Here is a 13,184-nt window from a genome sequence, read left to right as displayed (position 1 = left end):
TTCCATTCGACAACCATTTGAGTGCCGTAATCTTGTAAACGATTTATGTGAAAAAAAAACTGTTTTAAATAGTAAGTGAAATTCAAATAATTAGTCAATCTCGTGATACAATCGTCAACTCGTACCACTCAATAACATCGGCATGGGTAAAAGCCTCGAATGGATCGTGCCCCCATACGCTGTGCTTTAGGTGCGCTGTGCCCCCATACGCTATGGGCTTTAATAAGTTACTGATAGCCAAGCCTATTAGTGGTACAGGAAGGCTTTGACCGAAAATGGTCGTCGCATCTAAAAAGTTTAAAAAATGCTAGATAATATGTGCATGCTTTATAATAGCACAGCTGGTACAGCTGGTAGCTTACTGGGCATAGGTTGAACCCATTTAGATTTGGTGTCAGATATGATTTCAGATTGAAGAAACGCCTTTTCATATCCTGTAACAAGTAGCAAAATTCCCCCCCCCCCCCCTCCGGATGACAGTTTGGCTTCTAAGCTCTGGGTCGGTTCTTTTGCACCTCAGGTTCACGTTCCGTTCCTTTATTAAAACGAAATTCCCAATACTAATCCAGACTGATCCGTAGTAATCCAGATTGATCCGGAGTGATCTGGATTGTTCCGGACTGATCCGGGGTGATCCGGAGTGATCCGGAGTGATCCAGAGTGACTGATCCGGACTCGGATTCGATGAGTCCGGAGGTTTGCTCGTTCGCATTATTATGAATCTATAAGACAGTTTTCATTCAAATCTTACAACAAATTCAAAAGATATACTCTTTTAATCACGAAAAACATCATTCTTCCATACAAATTGTACGGCCTACCCGGGTAGGCGGTTGTACGATTACGTAAAGTTTTTTGGTCGTACACAAGACGGGTAAAAGAAAGCTGAACGATAATCCACCTATAAAAAATGGAAGTGTTGAGTAAAACTATTTCAAAGTTTTATTGCCAAACTTTTCTCTACATAACTCAACCGTGCTGTAAATATAAAGAAGTCGTCTTTCAATAGCAACATAGTGGTTTTTGTTTAGGAGAGGATATAAACTGTCCAGCTTGTTTAATTCTTCCAAAGTTTCACTTAGTGCTCCTCCAGAAAATATTAGTAACCTCTCCCAAGTTGTGCGTCGGATACTACAATGAAAGGAAATAAATGTAAGTTTCAATAGTTTTTTTCAAATTTGTACCTCATTGGAGAAATTTTTGCACAACTGATACCTACTAACAACATTGATATAAAGGTGCAAGTATATCTATATGATCAACAAATGGATTACCAAACCCTTTTCCATTGTCCAGCAATAAAACCCGATTTTCGCGCGTTTCGTAATGATGTCTATCACCATTTTGTATTAGAAAATCAAATATGGCTGCATCTATTAGATCTAAAAGAACATCAAAATTCAGTTTTTTGCTGATGAGCGCACAGTAGTTGTCATTTTTTTCCCATTCAGCCTTCAATTGTTCTTTGTACGTGCGCTGCCACGGGGATCTATACTTGATAATTTTCCCCGGAATGGTGAATAGAACAGCTCCTTCAAGCGTTCCATTTTGCTGATCATCACATACAATTTCATCGCTTTTACAAAAATGACAAACACCATACACGCACTGAAGATTATTAACCACTTGAAGAAACATGAAAGATAAGAACATTTAAATGATAAAGCATTACGTATATAAATATTCATATTATACCTGGCATTGTTTGTTGCAGCTCGGCATCTGCATATTTAAGACTATCGCGCAAAGAAATTCGGCGTCCAGCTGCTATCGGTGTGTATCGAAGATTAAGAATGGCTGCAAGATGAAAGCTAACTATTTCCGAGTTATGTCTGTCTTTTCCTGAGTATACAGAGCCATTCATAATTTCGTCACGCGAATACCAACTTGGCTTAAAAAGTACTAATTGCGAGTTGGTAAGCTCCAATACCAGCTTTAATTGCGTTCCTCTTCGAGAATTTTTCATGCTATAGATAGAATCCGTCGTCAATGCATTTATAACTGCTCCGATTAGTTTATCCGTGGATGGGAAAACTATATTTGCATTTGGCCACTGGCAGAGGATAGAGAATTGTATGTATAAGGTATGTATAATGTATAATAATGTATATAAGGTATGTATGTATGTATAAGGATATATATATATATATATATATATATATATATATATATATATATATATATATATATATATATATATATATATATATATATATATATATATATATATATATGTATATATATATATATATATAAATAAATAAATAAATATGTATATATAATATATATAATTATAATATATATATATATATATATATATATATATATATATATATATATATATATATATATATATATATATATATATATATATATATATATACTGATAAAATTTCAGAAAGTAAGTATACCGAGTTTGCGATCTTCCATACGCTGCTCGAATTATATGTTTTAGGAAAAAAACAACTAAGTAGCTTCTGTTTGATGGCGATGTACTTGGGATTTTTGTTCCGGAAAACTGATTTCAATATCTTCGATTTAACGACGATTGCCTTGTGTACTGAAAGGAGACTGTTTGAAGTCGTATTCTTGGAAAAAGAGTTTCCTTTGGTGACCTGCTTCGATAATGCATGATGTTCTGCCAAACTGAAATCACTTTTTGAAACAGTCGATTGTAGATCATTGAACAAATATATATTGAGACTATAATAGATTACAAATGACAGACACAACAATAAAACGAGGTTGTAAAAACTAAAATTTGTCATCTGATTTTCATTGAATGATTGTAATTCCTATTCCAGATGCTAAACCTTGTGTTCTCTGTAGTTTTGTTTTTGTGTTTACCAACAATTCTGCATTGACACTGATTCTAAACGACAGCTTAAACATATAAGACGGCGCTCTGGCACAAATAGAACACGACATCCGATTCGAACAAACCCATATACAGGTATTCCCCGATATACAGTTTTTATGCAATATACGCTATCGTACGCGACCGAGCGCAATAGCGTATCTCGAGTTTTCGCGTATAGCGGATTCCTATGGAAAAAAAGTTTACACTACCGGTTCGAGGGTTGAAATATATCGCCACAGAGTTTTGTATTAAAGTTTTTTGGTAAAAGTAAGGCTCAGCCCTCTACGTTACGCTAGCGTTACGCGTAACGCCTGTTTATCACCAACCCAAGCAGCATTTTTGAACACCTGTTTTAACCGCCGTGGATGAGCAAATTAATAGCTTATCATGTCTATTGTTGCTTATTTTTACATGATTATTAGCAAAGAAATAATTTTTGAACAATCATAAAAAGAACGGCAATCGCTAATAAAGATAAAACTCAATGATACTTCATGAGTATAAATAAATTATAGCATTACTATTAGGCCATCATTTTCAACAGCAATCAGAGTTGTAACCCAAATAGCCAGAATTGATTAAGCAGCTCATTTTGGCACGCTAAAGATCGCTGCTCTAATTCGCCTTTTGCAGTAGATAAACAGCATCAAAGTTCCAGGCGGTCCTTCTAAATAGCGCCTAAGCAGCTTCCATAAGCTACGGTGCCGGGGATTATTTTTCTTTGTGTTTTATTTTCAAGCAAGCGTCATCGATGAAATAAACAACAGGATTTGTTTTGTTTGTGTACATGTGTATATTTTTAAATCCTTAATATTCATAAATTACACGAAACGTATCACAATTTACTGTACGATCACAATCAATTCCTTCAAAATCCCTTCTTCAAAGAACTAATCTAACTTGTACAGCTGCAATGAGATGATTGGCGGCGTCTGTCTTTGACATTTCGACAAGACCCACCTTGTACCGATGTCATGCATTGAAAAGCTATGAAGTTCCACCAAGTTCGGTACACGTTCTTAACAAGCCTGAAAGTTCCATCATGAGCCCTACACATAGTGTTAATCAGCCGCAAAGTTCCAAAGAGTACCATGTGCCTGTTAAAATGCTCCATAGTTCCGCAAAGTACCGTCTATATCATAATCAGCCACAAAGTACGACATCGGAACGATTTTTCGTTAAACAGCCCTAAATCAGCAATAAAGTACGAGCTGGCTGTTTGGGAATAACTTCAAGTATTATAAACAATAAAAATATTATACATAAGAAAGGGTTACTTATAAAAAATGATTATTTATTTATTTTCCCAGCTATTGATAAAGCAGGATAATGAAATACATACAAATATTTATTAACTTCATTATCCTTACTTTAAAAAAGAGCCCTCGCACCTAATGTAATATTTGTTCAAAATGGCCGGAACAATAGATTGAATAGGTTATAATTATATTTCATATATACAATTTATTTGTAAATATTTTTAATATTTTATATTTTCTAATCATAGGAAATGTTACTCCAATTGAAAGCTTTTGGGATGTTTATGAACTTCTTTCTTTCAGACTATTTTTCATAAATCATAATGGAACAATGAAAAATATTGAACTTTTGATTTACTCGTTATTTAAAAATTAAATCTCGTCGAAATCGATTCATCTTAAAGCAATTTTTTTATCGCAATTTAAAGTATTTTTTATTAAAATAATGTACACTGGTCGGTCGCCTGGATGACAAAACTGTAATAAAAATGCTGCCTGGGAATATTTTAAGGGATGTAACGCTTCTCCAATGTAACGTAGAGGGCTGAGCCTTACTTTTACCCAAAAAGAGCATAAAATAACCGCCCTTAGGGCAGTGGCAACGCTCATCGGATGCGATTTTATCGGACGAGATTTATATGGGATTTGACAGATAACGTCGGACGTGCGATTTCGTCGTCCGACGTTATCTGTCAAATCCCATATAAATCGCTTCCGTGCGATTTCGTCGTCCGACGTTATCTGTCAAATCCCATATAAATCGCTTCCGATTAGCGTTGCCACGGGCCCTAGGGCGGTGGCATTGCTTTTTCGCATGCGATTTTATCGGACGGCCTGTCAAATTTTTGTATGGGATTTGACAGATAACGTCGGACGACGAAATCGCACGTCCGACGTTATCTGTCAAATCCCATATAAATCTCGACCGATAAAATCGCATCCGATGAGCGTTGCCACCGCCCTTAGCGGTGAGATAGGGGTAAATTAAGTCCGATTTGTTTGACTGGGATATGGATGTGCTTTGTCAGACACAAACAAACAGACAAGACAAATATCGGTTCCACCATGTCAGGCAGCGCTTTACCCGGCGCTCTAGCAGCAATCGAACACGACATCGAACATGAAAAATATATGGGATTTGACATGTTCGATTTGTTGGTTATCAAATCGAACATGTCAAATCCCATATATTTTTCATGTTCGATTGCTGCTAGAGCGCTGCCTTAGCAGTCATGTTCGATTGCTGCTAGAGCGCTGCCTTAGCAGCATTCGAACACGACGTGGAACATGAAAAATATATGGGATTTGACATGTTCGATTTTGTGGTGGGTAATTTGCTGTAACATATAGCGCGTGGCCAGGGAGGTGACAAAATGTTAAAAAATATTTAAACTTTGTGAAACATGCTTGTCAACTGCAAAAATGAGCTTTTCTCGTGGCAGCACCAACAAACATTGATAAGAACGACAAAAAGCTCCAACATCTAAATATCATCGATATTTTGTTTAAGAAGTGAGAAATAGGTACATAACTCAATTAGAATCATGCATTTTAGCATTTTTATCATTGCAATGGGTCAGAACTGCGCCAAATAGTTATTTGTTTACGCTTTTGCGCGTTTGGCACTTTTTTTCAACTTTTGTCTACTTTATTTCCTTGCTGCTTCAGGTTACAAAATTTTGACAAAAGCTCAAAAAAGTGACAACAGCTCATGTTTTGATAAATTTGTCAGCATTTTGTCACTCTCATGGCCTTTCGCCTATACACGATCTGGTTTCTGTCCATTTTGTATGTGTGCGCTCTAGCAAGGAGCGGAATCATGCCAAGCTCTTACAACACATACCACAGGTTTGATATTAAACAAATCGAACATGTCAAATCCCATACATTTTTCATGTTCGACCAAGGTGGATTAAAAATATCAGGTGGTGGATTAGGGTCTTTGGGGGGTCGCCATAGTTGAGGGACTTTACGTCATTTTACAACCGTTGACCATTGGTTTCCGCACACAAAGCTTAGAAAATATAACAGATTTCTTTGTTATTATGTGCATTTTAGTTTGTCTATTGATTTTATCGAAAAAACGTAATATATTAACAAAAGATTTGATGATTTGTTTAAGCACGAAATTTAAAATCATGCTAGCATGAGTTCTTATCTGAAGTAAATTGTCCATGCGGCTCGTAGATAATGAGGAATTAATGTAAAAATTGAAAAAAAATAATGATTGCTTAATTTTTATTATCAAAAATGTCGAAAACACAAAGAATTCTAGAATAAATTCACAGAATAACAAAAAATAACACACTTTAATGTATGTTTCAATGTTAAATAAGCACTCACAAAGTCCAAAATATATTTTTAAAGAATATTTATTCGAAAAATGGGGTAGATAAATTATATGAACAAATTTAATTAATGTAAACAAAGTTTGAATCCTGGGGACCTTACGTCAAGTGACGAATTGTCAAAATGCACTAGAGTCCACCACCTGATATTTTTAAATCCACCTTGATGTTCGACGTCGTGTTCGATTGCTGCTAGAGCGCCTCGTCAGTTGATGACTGTCAAACGCTTCAAAGCTACCGTAGATGGAATGTAATTCGGGACATTTTCAAGCTTGGGTTCGTAATGTGTCTCTTTTTTTCTTAAAATTACATGCAAAACTTTTAAAAGAGCTATCATTAATGGTTGTTATGTTTAAAAAAATAATTATAACATGTAATTTACAGGTTTGAAACGTGTTAATATTAATGCAATGTGTATGTACTGTACAGGCGGTCCCCGAGATACACGGTACCTCTTATACGCGGATTCGGAGATACGCGGTTTTCTAATTTTGACAGTTCTTTGAGCAAATTGTACTGATTTGACACATCAATTGTAAATTGCCAAATAATTTCCGTTTTGATCGAATGTTAAAAACTATTTCAAAAGGTTTAAAACAGTTATATTCAGTCAGAATCATATCAAATAATTCATGAAGTGACTAAAACCGCCTCCTACTTGCAAAATTACACGAAAATTAGAGATATTTTTGCTCAAAATCACGAGATTCGCCTTACGCGGAAATTCGAGATACGCGGTATTTTGCGGCCGTTTTCGGTCCCCATTAACCGTGTATCTCGGGGACCGCCTGTATGTGTTTTGGCATGGACGTTTGTTTACATTTTTAAATTTTAAATTTGAGTGATTTTTATAACATTATTGATGTGAGTTATAAGGAAATTATTTGTTGAATCTTTCCCCTGTAGATGGAAGTTCATTTGAGCTATGAAAATGCTTCATTTTCAAAATGAAAAGATAGGCGTATTGCTGTGCATCATGACAGGTCTTTAAAACATCGAACAGCTGACAGAGCACCTATCGAACAGAGTCGTGTCTGTTTGTCTCGTTCGATTGGTGCCAGAGCGGCGCCTTAAATGTTACCTTATGTTAATTTGCTTCACCTAGTGATATCAAAACATCTTGATTAGAACAAGTCTTCATTAATATGGTTTGTTTACCGTACGGACAAGTGTAGCTAACCAATATCGTTTGAATTTAAGAGAAAATGGGAAAAAATATCAACCTGAATCGTAACCACTACCTAGTTCTTGGGCTCTTGTGTGGCTTTCTCTTTAGTTTTTATTCACCGCAAGAAACTACGGAATTTGGAGCAGAATGTCCTGACGTGACTGAAAGTTCGGAAAATGCATTTGTGCTATTACGCGACGGTGAATTTGAGCCGCAACTGAATTTGGAACAGAAACCCATGATGGCTAAGAAGGTGGTTAAAAACATCATTCGTCCACGATACTATTATTCCGAACTTGGTATTAGAGAGAAACTCTTCGTAGGTGTGCTGACTACGTCGGAAAATGTGGAAACTATTGCCACTGCGATAAACCGAACTGCTGCACATCTAGTGGATAAAATTAAGTTCTTCATTCACGCCGATAATGTCAAGTCTTCGTTTAACTTGAAAAATATCGTAGGATTTACTGATACTCGTGAACATCTACGTCCATTCCATATGCTCAAGTACCTTGCTGACAATTACCTAGATGAATACGACTTCTTCTTGCTGCTCACAGATACAACATATGTAAATGCTCGTATGGTACGGGGACAACTGCAACACCTTAGCGTTACTCTGGACGTTTACATCGGTACTAATATCGGTTATGTTACGGATCAAGATGAAAACATCAACGAATCTAACCAAAATCAGTACTGCGATTTGAACGCGGGGATTATATTGAGCAGCGGTCTTATACGGAAAGTCAGGGCAAATTTGGATTGGTGTGTACGGAACGCAGTTTCAAATTATCACAGCGTCAACATAGGAAAGTGTGTAAAATATTCGGCTAAAATTAAAACCTGTCATCAATCGTGGCAAGGTGTCGATATTATGAGTTATAACATTGCAGGTTACAAAATCTATCGCGACTTCCATTTGATTGCAGAACAAGAAGCGTTTAACAAGGCAGCCATGGTATACCCTATCACCTCCATGGACGACTTCTATCTGCTGCATGCATACTATTCACGCGTCCATTTGAAACAAAATACAATCGTGAAGCGACTGTTGCAAAATGATGCAATGCAACTATCCAATAGAACGCTGTCTAACGACATTCTCGAAGTTCGATGGCCGCTAGGGGTTCCAAAATCGAACCCCCCAGAATCACGACACGACGTTGTTCCATGGGTAACTCTCAATACAACGCACTCATTTATGTGGCAATCTGAAGTGAACGTAAAGCGTCTATCAGCAATCGATGAGGAAGACATCCGTAATGTGTTGAATAAAACTATTTTACATGCTATTCGAACCCATCCGGATGCAGAGTTTCGAGGAATACACACAGCTTACAAACGTTTTGATACCGTGCGAGGGATGGATTATCGGCTATTGCTTAATTTCTATGACAGAAAACGTAGGACAATGGTGCAAAAGAGTTTTGAAGTGATTAAACCTATTAGCTTGATAGAAATAATCCCATCCCCATATGTGACTGAAAGTACTCGTGTAGCTTTACTTTTACCCGTATTTGAGAGTCAAATCCTAGAAGCGGAGCAGTTTATGGAACTCTACGAAAAAACTTGCATGGAAAGCCAGGATAATACTTTTCTCATGCTCATATTCTTTTATCGTGCGGAAACCCCTAGTAAAGGAGATCAAGATGTATTTCTTCCTCTAAAAAATATTGCTTTAGCCCTCACAGAGAAACATAAACAGGATGGATCAAGGGTTGCATGGGTATCAATCCGTTTGCCAATAGATGAAAGTATTACATTCAACAATAGCAATCGTTTCTCGAGCTCACTCAATGTTCCACAAACGCTTATGAATTTTGTCGCTGTTGATTTGGCGCTGCGTAAGATTGGATTGGAAAGTTTGGTCATTGTTTGCACCAATTCTGCATCATTTCGTCCTGATTTTCTAAACCGTGTCCGAATGAATACGATTCAAGGTTTTCAAATATTTAGTCCTATTGGGTTCATGATGTATCCTTGTGAGTGGACTGGTTTATGCAAACTCTGCGAGAACTGTGATGTAGGTCAGAGCAGTGGTTATTTTGATCATGATAATTATGATGTTGTTTCATTCTACAGCAATGATTACGTACTTGCTCGTAAAAAACTCGAAGCATTGCTCCCAATTGTTCGAAATGATAAGGATATTCTAAATTTTATTTCAACTATCTCTTCTCACTATAGCAACCCTACGATTTCAAACATAGTTGATCTTTTCACTCAAAGTAACAATAAGATGCACGTCTTAAGAGCTATTGAACCAAATCTTCGTTTTGGGCGAAGTGTAATTAATTCTTTATCAAAAGATCATTCTGGTAAACAAATTTCAGAATTCCGATGCTCCAAACAAAAGGAGAAAAATAAGTGTATAAAAGTTGCATCAAAAAAGCAAATCGGAGAAGTGTTTGTGCAATACAGTAAACAGTTCGGAAGCCATGAATTTGTTTAGAGACACCATTTTTCTGAAATCAGAAAAGTAGATAGCCTACTCGAAATGGGACCAATATTTCACTCATGTGTTTGTATAATTAATTTTGCAGAATAGGTGTAGAGTTGTCTTAACCTCTTTCCAATTTTGTTACCGTTCGTTATACACGCGTAAAGGCCATCAAAGATATATTATCATATTATGCTTCTTTGTTAAAGGGAATGGATTGACAAGTGTCAGGAACCGAGAGGAAACAGGCATGGTTGTAAGAAAGATCAAGGCTGATGAATAAAAATTGATAGACAAATATGTCGTAAGTATTAATGTAGATGTTTCAATTTATCTTTTATTGAAGGGGTCTCCAAATTTTTCAGTTCGCGGGCCGCATTGCTTCACAATCAACGTTGTTGAGGGCCATTTTGACGCTACCTTTAAAATAAGTGGAAGTTCAAATCTCGTTTTAATAAGAACATATTAACAAAATGTATCAAATTTCTGCAGCTTTATTTTTATTGAATCTTGATTTTCGCTTTGATTTTGATTTTAATTTAGTTAGAGAAGTAAAAAAAAATTTTTTTGATTGATTAGTCAGAAAAGACAGCTATTTAATTTAACCTTTACCCAGTCATCGCGGGCCGCAAGCGTCCCGAGGGCCGTAGTTTGGAGACACGGTGAAATTTCTGAACCATGGCAAGCCAATAGCCGGCATCGCGAATAAATGAACTATTTTTAACAGTCATTTAAAGTTCATTTTAGTTTAACCGAGTTCATTTGTTGTTCATTCCTGTTAAAATAAACGATCGTCAAAACAGTTAACAACTGCTCGATATCGCATATAGGCAAACACGGGGAAAAAATCGAGCAGTATAATTAAACGACTGCCCGCTGCGCAAAGCGACGGAAGAAATCATGGCGTTCGGAGAATTTTATCATGCCTTCTTTTTCCCTCCAACGGCAAATTTGTCAAGAAGCTCGTCGAGCTGCCTGTCCCTGGCTCCGCCTCATACCCCTCGCCTGAGCGCGCTGTCGATGGTTTGAATGTGTTGGTGCGTCAGACGGCTAATCGCTGTCAGCCGTCGTCCGTGGTTTTTTCCCTCCATAGCGCTATCTCTTTCTCGCGTGTGGTCAATGCTCGCGAGCTGTTGTGGCGCCAAAAATGCCGTTAACAATTATTTCGGCGATGAAGTTGCATTTTCACAAATCATACCAAAAAAGCACAATGAGTTCAAACGCTGCCACGTAAAAATGACTATGGAATCGCTAGTTCACGCAGGAGGGTTTGTTGTGCATCGCGCAGAACTCTAATTCGCATTGACACGTTCAGCCCGGCGCTGATTTTCGCACTTTCCGTTCCACCAGCATCAAGAACGCAACCTGATTGTGAAACCAGCATCCTAGATGGGGGGGCGGGGGGGGGGGGGGGGGTGGCCATGGGACTCCTACGATCATTAGTCACAGACCCTAAAATCGTTGTCGCCATGGGGGGAGGGGAGGTGCAAATGGTTCTCCAGCCACGGAGCCCTAACGACCATCTTTCCGGGGGCCCTTGTCGTTAATACTCTGTACACTTGTAGAGATCATCGGCGACCGCCTAGTCCGCCTACCGTTAGTGTAGGGATTGAGATAGGACAGGGAAATAATAATAAAAAAATAAAAATAAAAAAAGCAAGCAAGTGATGAACTAATATATCAGTTGAATGAGAAGGAGTAATACTGATAGGAACGGTTAATAATAATATTCAAAACAAAAATTGAATTACCCTTGCAAGAAAGAAATATTTAATCAAGCAATTTGCTTGAAAGGGCGAAAGAGCGTCAAGCGCAAAACAGGCCGGGCGAAACTGGAAAGTAAAGGAAGTTGGGGAAGACGGACGTCAGTCTTGTGGTTGATCAATTGAAGCAAGGTTGTGGGGAGGTTTAAAGCGAGGAAATAAAGAACAAAAAGTTTGATGAAAGTAAAAAAATAGATAAAAGTGAAGAAAAATGTCCATCGATCACGACAGTTAGGTCCGCCGCTGGTTCATGACGGTGTTTTTTTTTATCGTGGAGGTCCATCCTTCCCCTGCCTGCAGCGTATACATCGAGCAGGAGACAGTGTGGCAGTACCCCCGTCGTGGGTTCTAACCGCGTATGAACTGTCCGCCGTAGCAAGGGCTGACTATCCGTCTACGTGGTACTCAAGTCCTGAAAAGGCCGGCATGATCGCGTTGGCTATTACGCCAATAATAATAATAATAATAATAATAATAAAAAGAACTTAGCGTAGCAGTCCACACCCGGGTAAGAGTTTGTCTTGACTTTGTTGCTGCCGGGCTACCGCTGTCACGAGACAAATACACGGAATGCACTCGACCAAAACATGAACCTACCGATCCGAACCCACTCCAAGGCATTGCCGCCCGCTAGCTGAATTGGAAAGAAATGTGCTACATATCACACGCACGTTTGCTTAGATCGTGTGTCTTTTTAACACCCCCAACAGCAGAGCCGATCGCAAAGATGTCAATGCCAATGGTTGTGTTGTCTCTCAGGTAGCGAGATCGAAAATGCATGGACTTTGTAGCCGCAGCGGATGAAAATGTACCCATCAGAATCAAATAGTTTTGGGGTTTCCAAACGCACGCACACACACAAACACGCGCGTGCAAACTCACACACAAACACGCACGCCCAAACTCACACACACACACACACACACACACACACACACACACACACACACATGCACGCACATACACACGCACGCACGCACGCACCCACGAAAGCGTGAACGCAAGCACGCACTCTCCACCAAACCCCCCCTCCCCTTCCGCAATCATCAGCTATCATATAGCGCATCCTCATCCCTAGCGTCGGGCGGGGTGGGAAATCGCGACATGATAGAGTGAACGGTCACTTTCCCCGCGCTGTGTGCGTGTGTGCGTGTGTGTCGAGACACAAAAACTCGAGAAAGATTTCGGCACATTAAAAAAATATATTTTTTAGTCACTATACACTGTGCTTCATGATGCTTAGAAGGTCGTTGAAGCATCAAACATGTTCAAATTAAAAAAATATTAGATTAGTGTTAGACGTTCTCCTACGCTTGTTTTAAATAGGCTTCTTCACCCTCAAC

The 13,184-nt window shown here is 38.3% G+C and overlaps 2 protein-coding genes across 3 annotated transcripts; one reads left to right on the top strand and one right to left on the bottom strand.

Annotated features, from left to right (window-relative positions):
- Positions 1–919: 919 nt before the first annotated feature.
- LOC1278650 (glycosaminoglycan xylosylkinase homolog) lies at positions 920–2,919 on the bottom strand. 2 transcript variants are annotated; one of them, XM_318250.5, is made up of 4 exons: positions 2,412–2,908; positions 1,696–2,053; positions 1,220–1,625; positions 920–1,131 (listed from the first exon to the last, which is right to left on the bottom strand). In XM_318250.5, exons 1-4 carry the CDS (start codon positions 2,766–2,768, stop codon positions 930–932), a joined length of 1,323 nt encoding a protein of 440 aa, XP_318250.3. In that variant the 5' UTR covers positions 2,769–2,908; the 3' UTR covers positions 920–929. The 2 variants fall into 2 exon arrangements, with proteins under 2 accessions (XP_318250.3, XP_061496961.1); XM_061640977.1 differs by having other exon boundaries at positions 920–1,625; positions 2,412–2,919.
- Positions 2,920–7,562: 4,643 nt separating this feature from the next.
- Positions 7,563–10,393, top strand: LOC1278649 (chondroitin sulfate glucuronyltransferase). Its single transcript, XM_061641024.1, has one exon. The coding sequence runs from the start codon at positions 7,673–7,675 to the stop codon at positions 10,088–10,090; it is 2,418 nt and encodes an 805-aa protein (XP_061497008.1). The 5' UTR covers positions 7,563–7,672; the 3' UTR covers positions 10,091–10,393.
- The last annotated feature ends 2,791 nt before the right edge of the window (positions 10,394–13,184 follow it).

Source organism: Anopheles gambiae, chromosome X (genome assembly GCF_943734735.2).
Source record: "Anopheles gambiae chromosome X, idAnoGambNW_F1_1, whole genome shotgun sequence".
NCBI lineage: Eukaryota > Metazoa > Arthropoda > Insecta > Diptera > Culicidae > Anopheles > Anopheles gambiae.
This window is presented reverse-complemented; position numbering and strand designations above follow the sequence as displayed.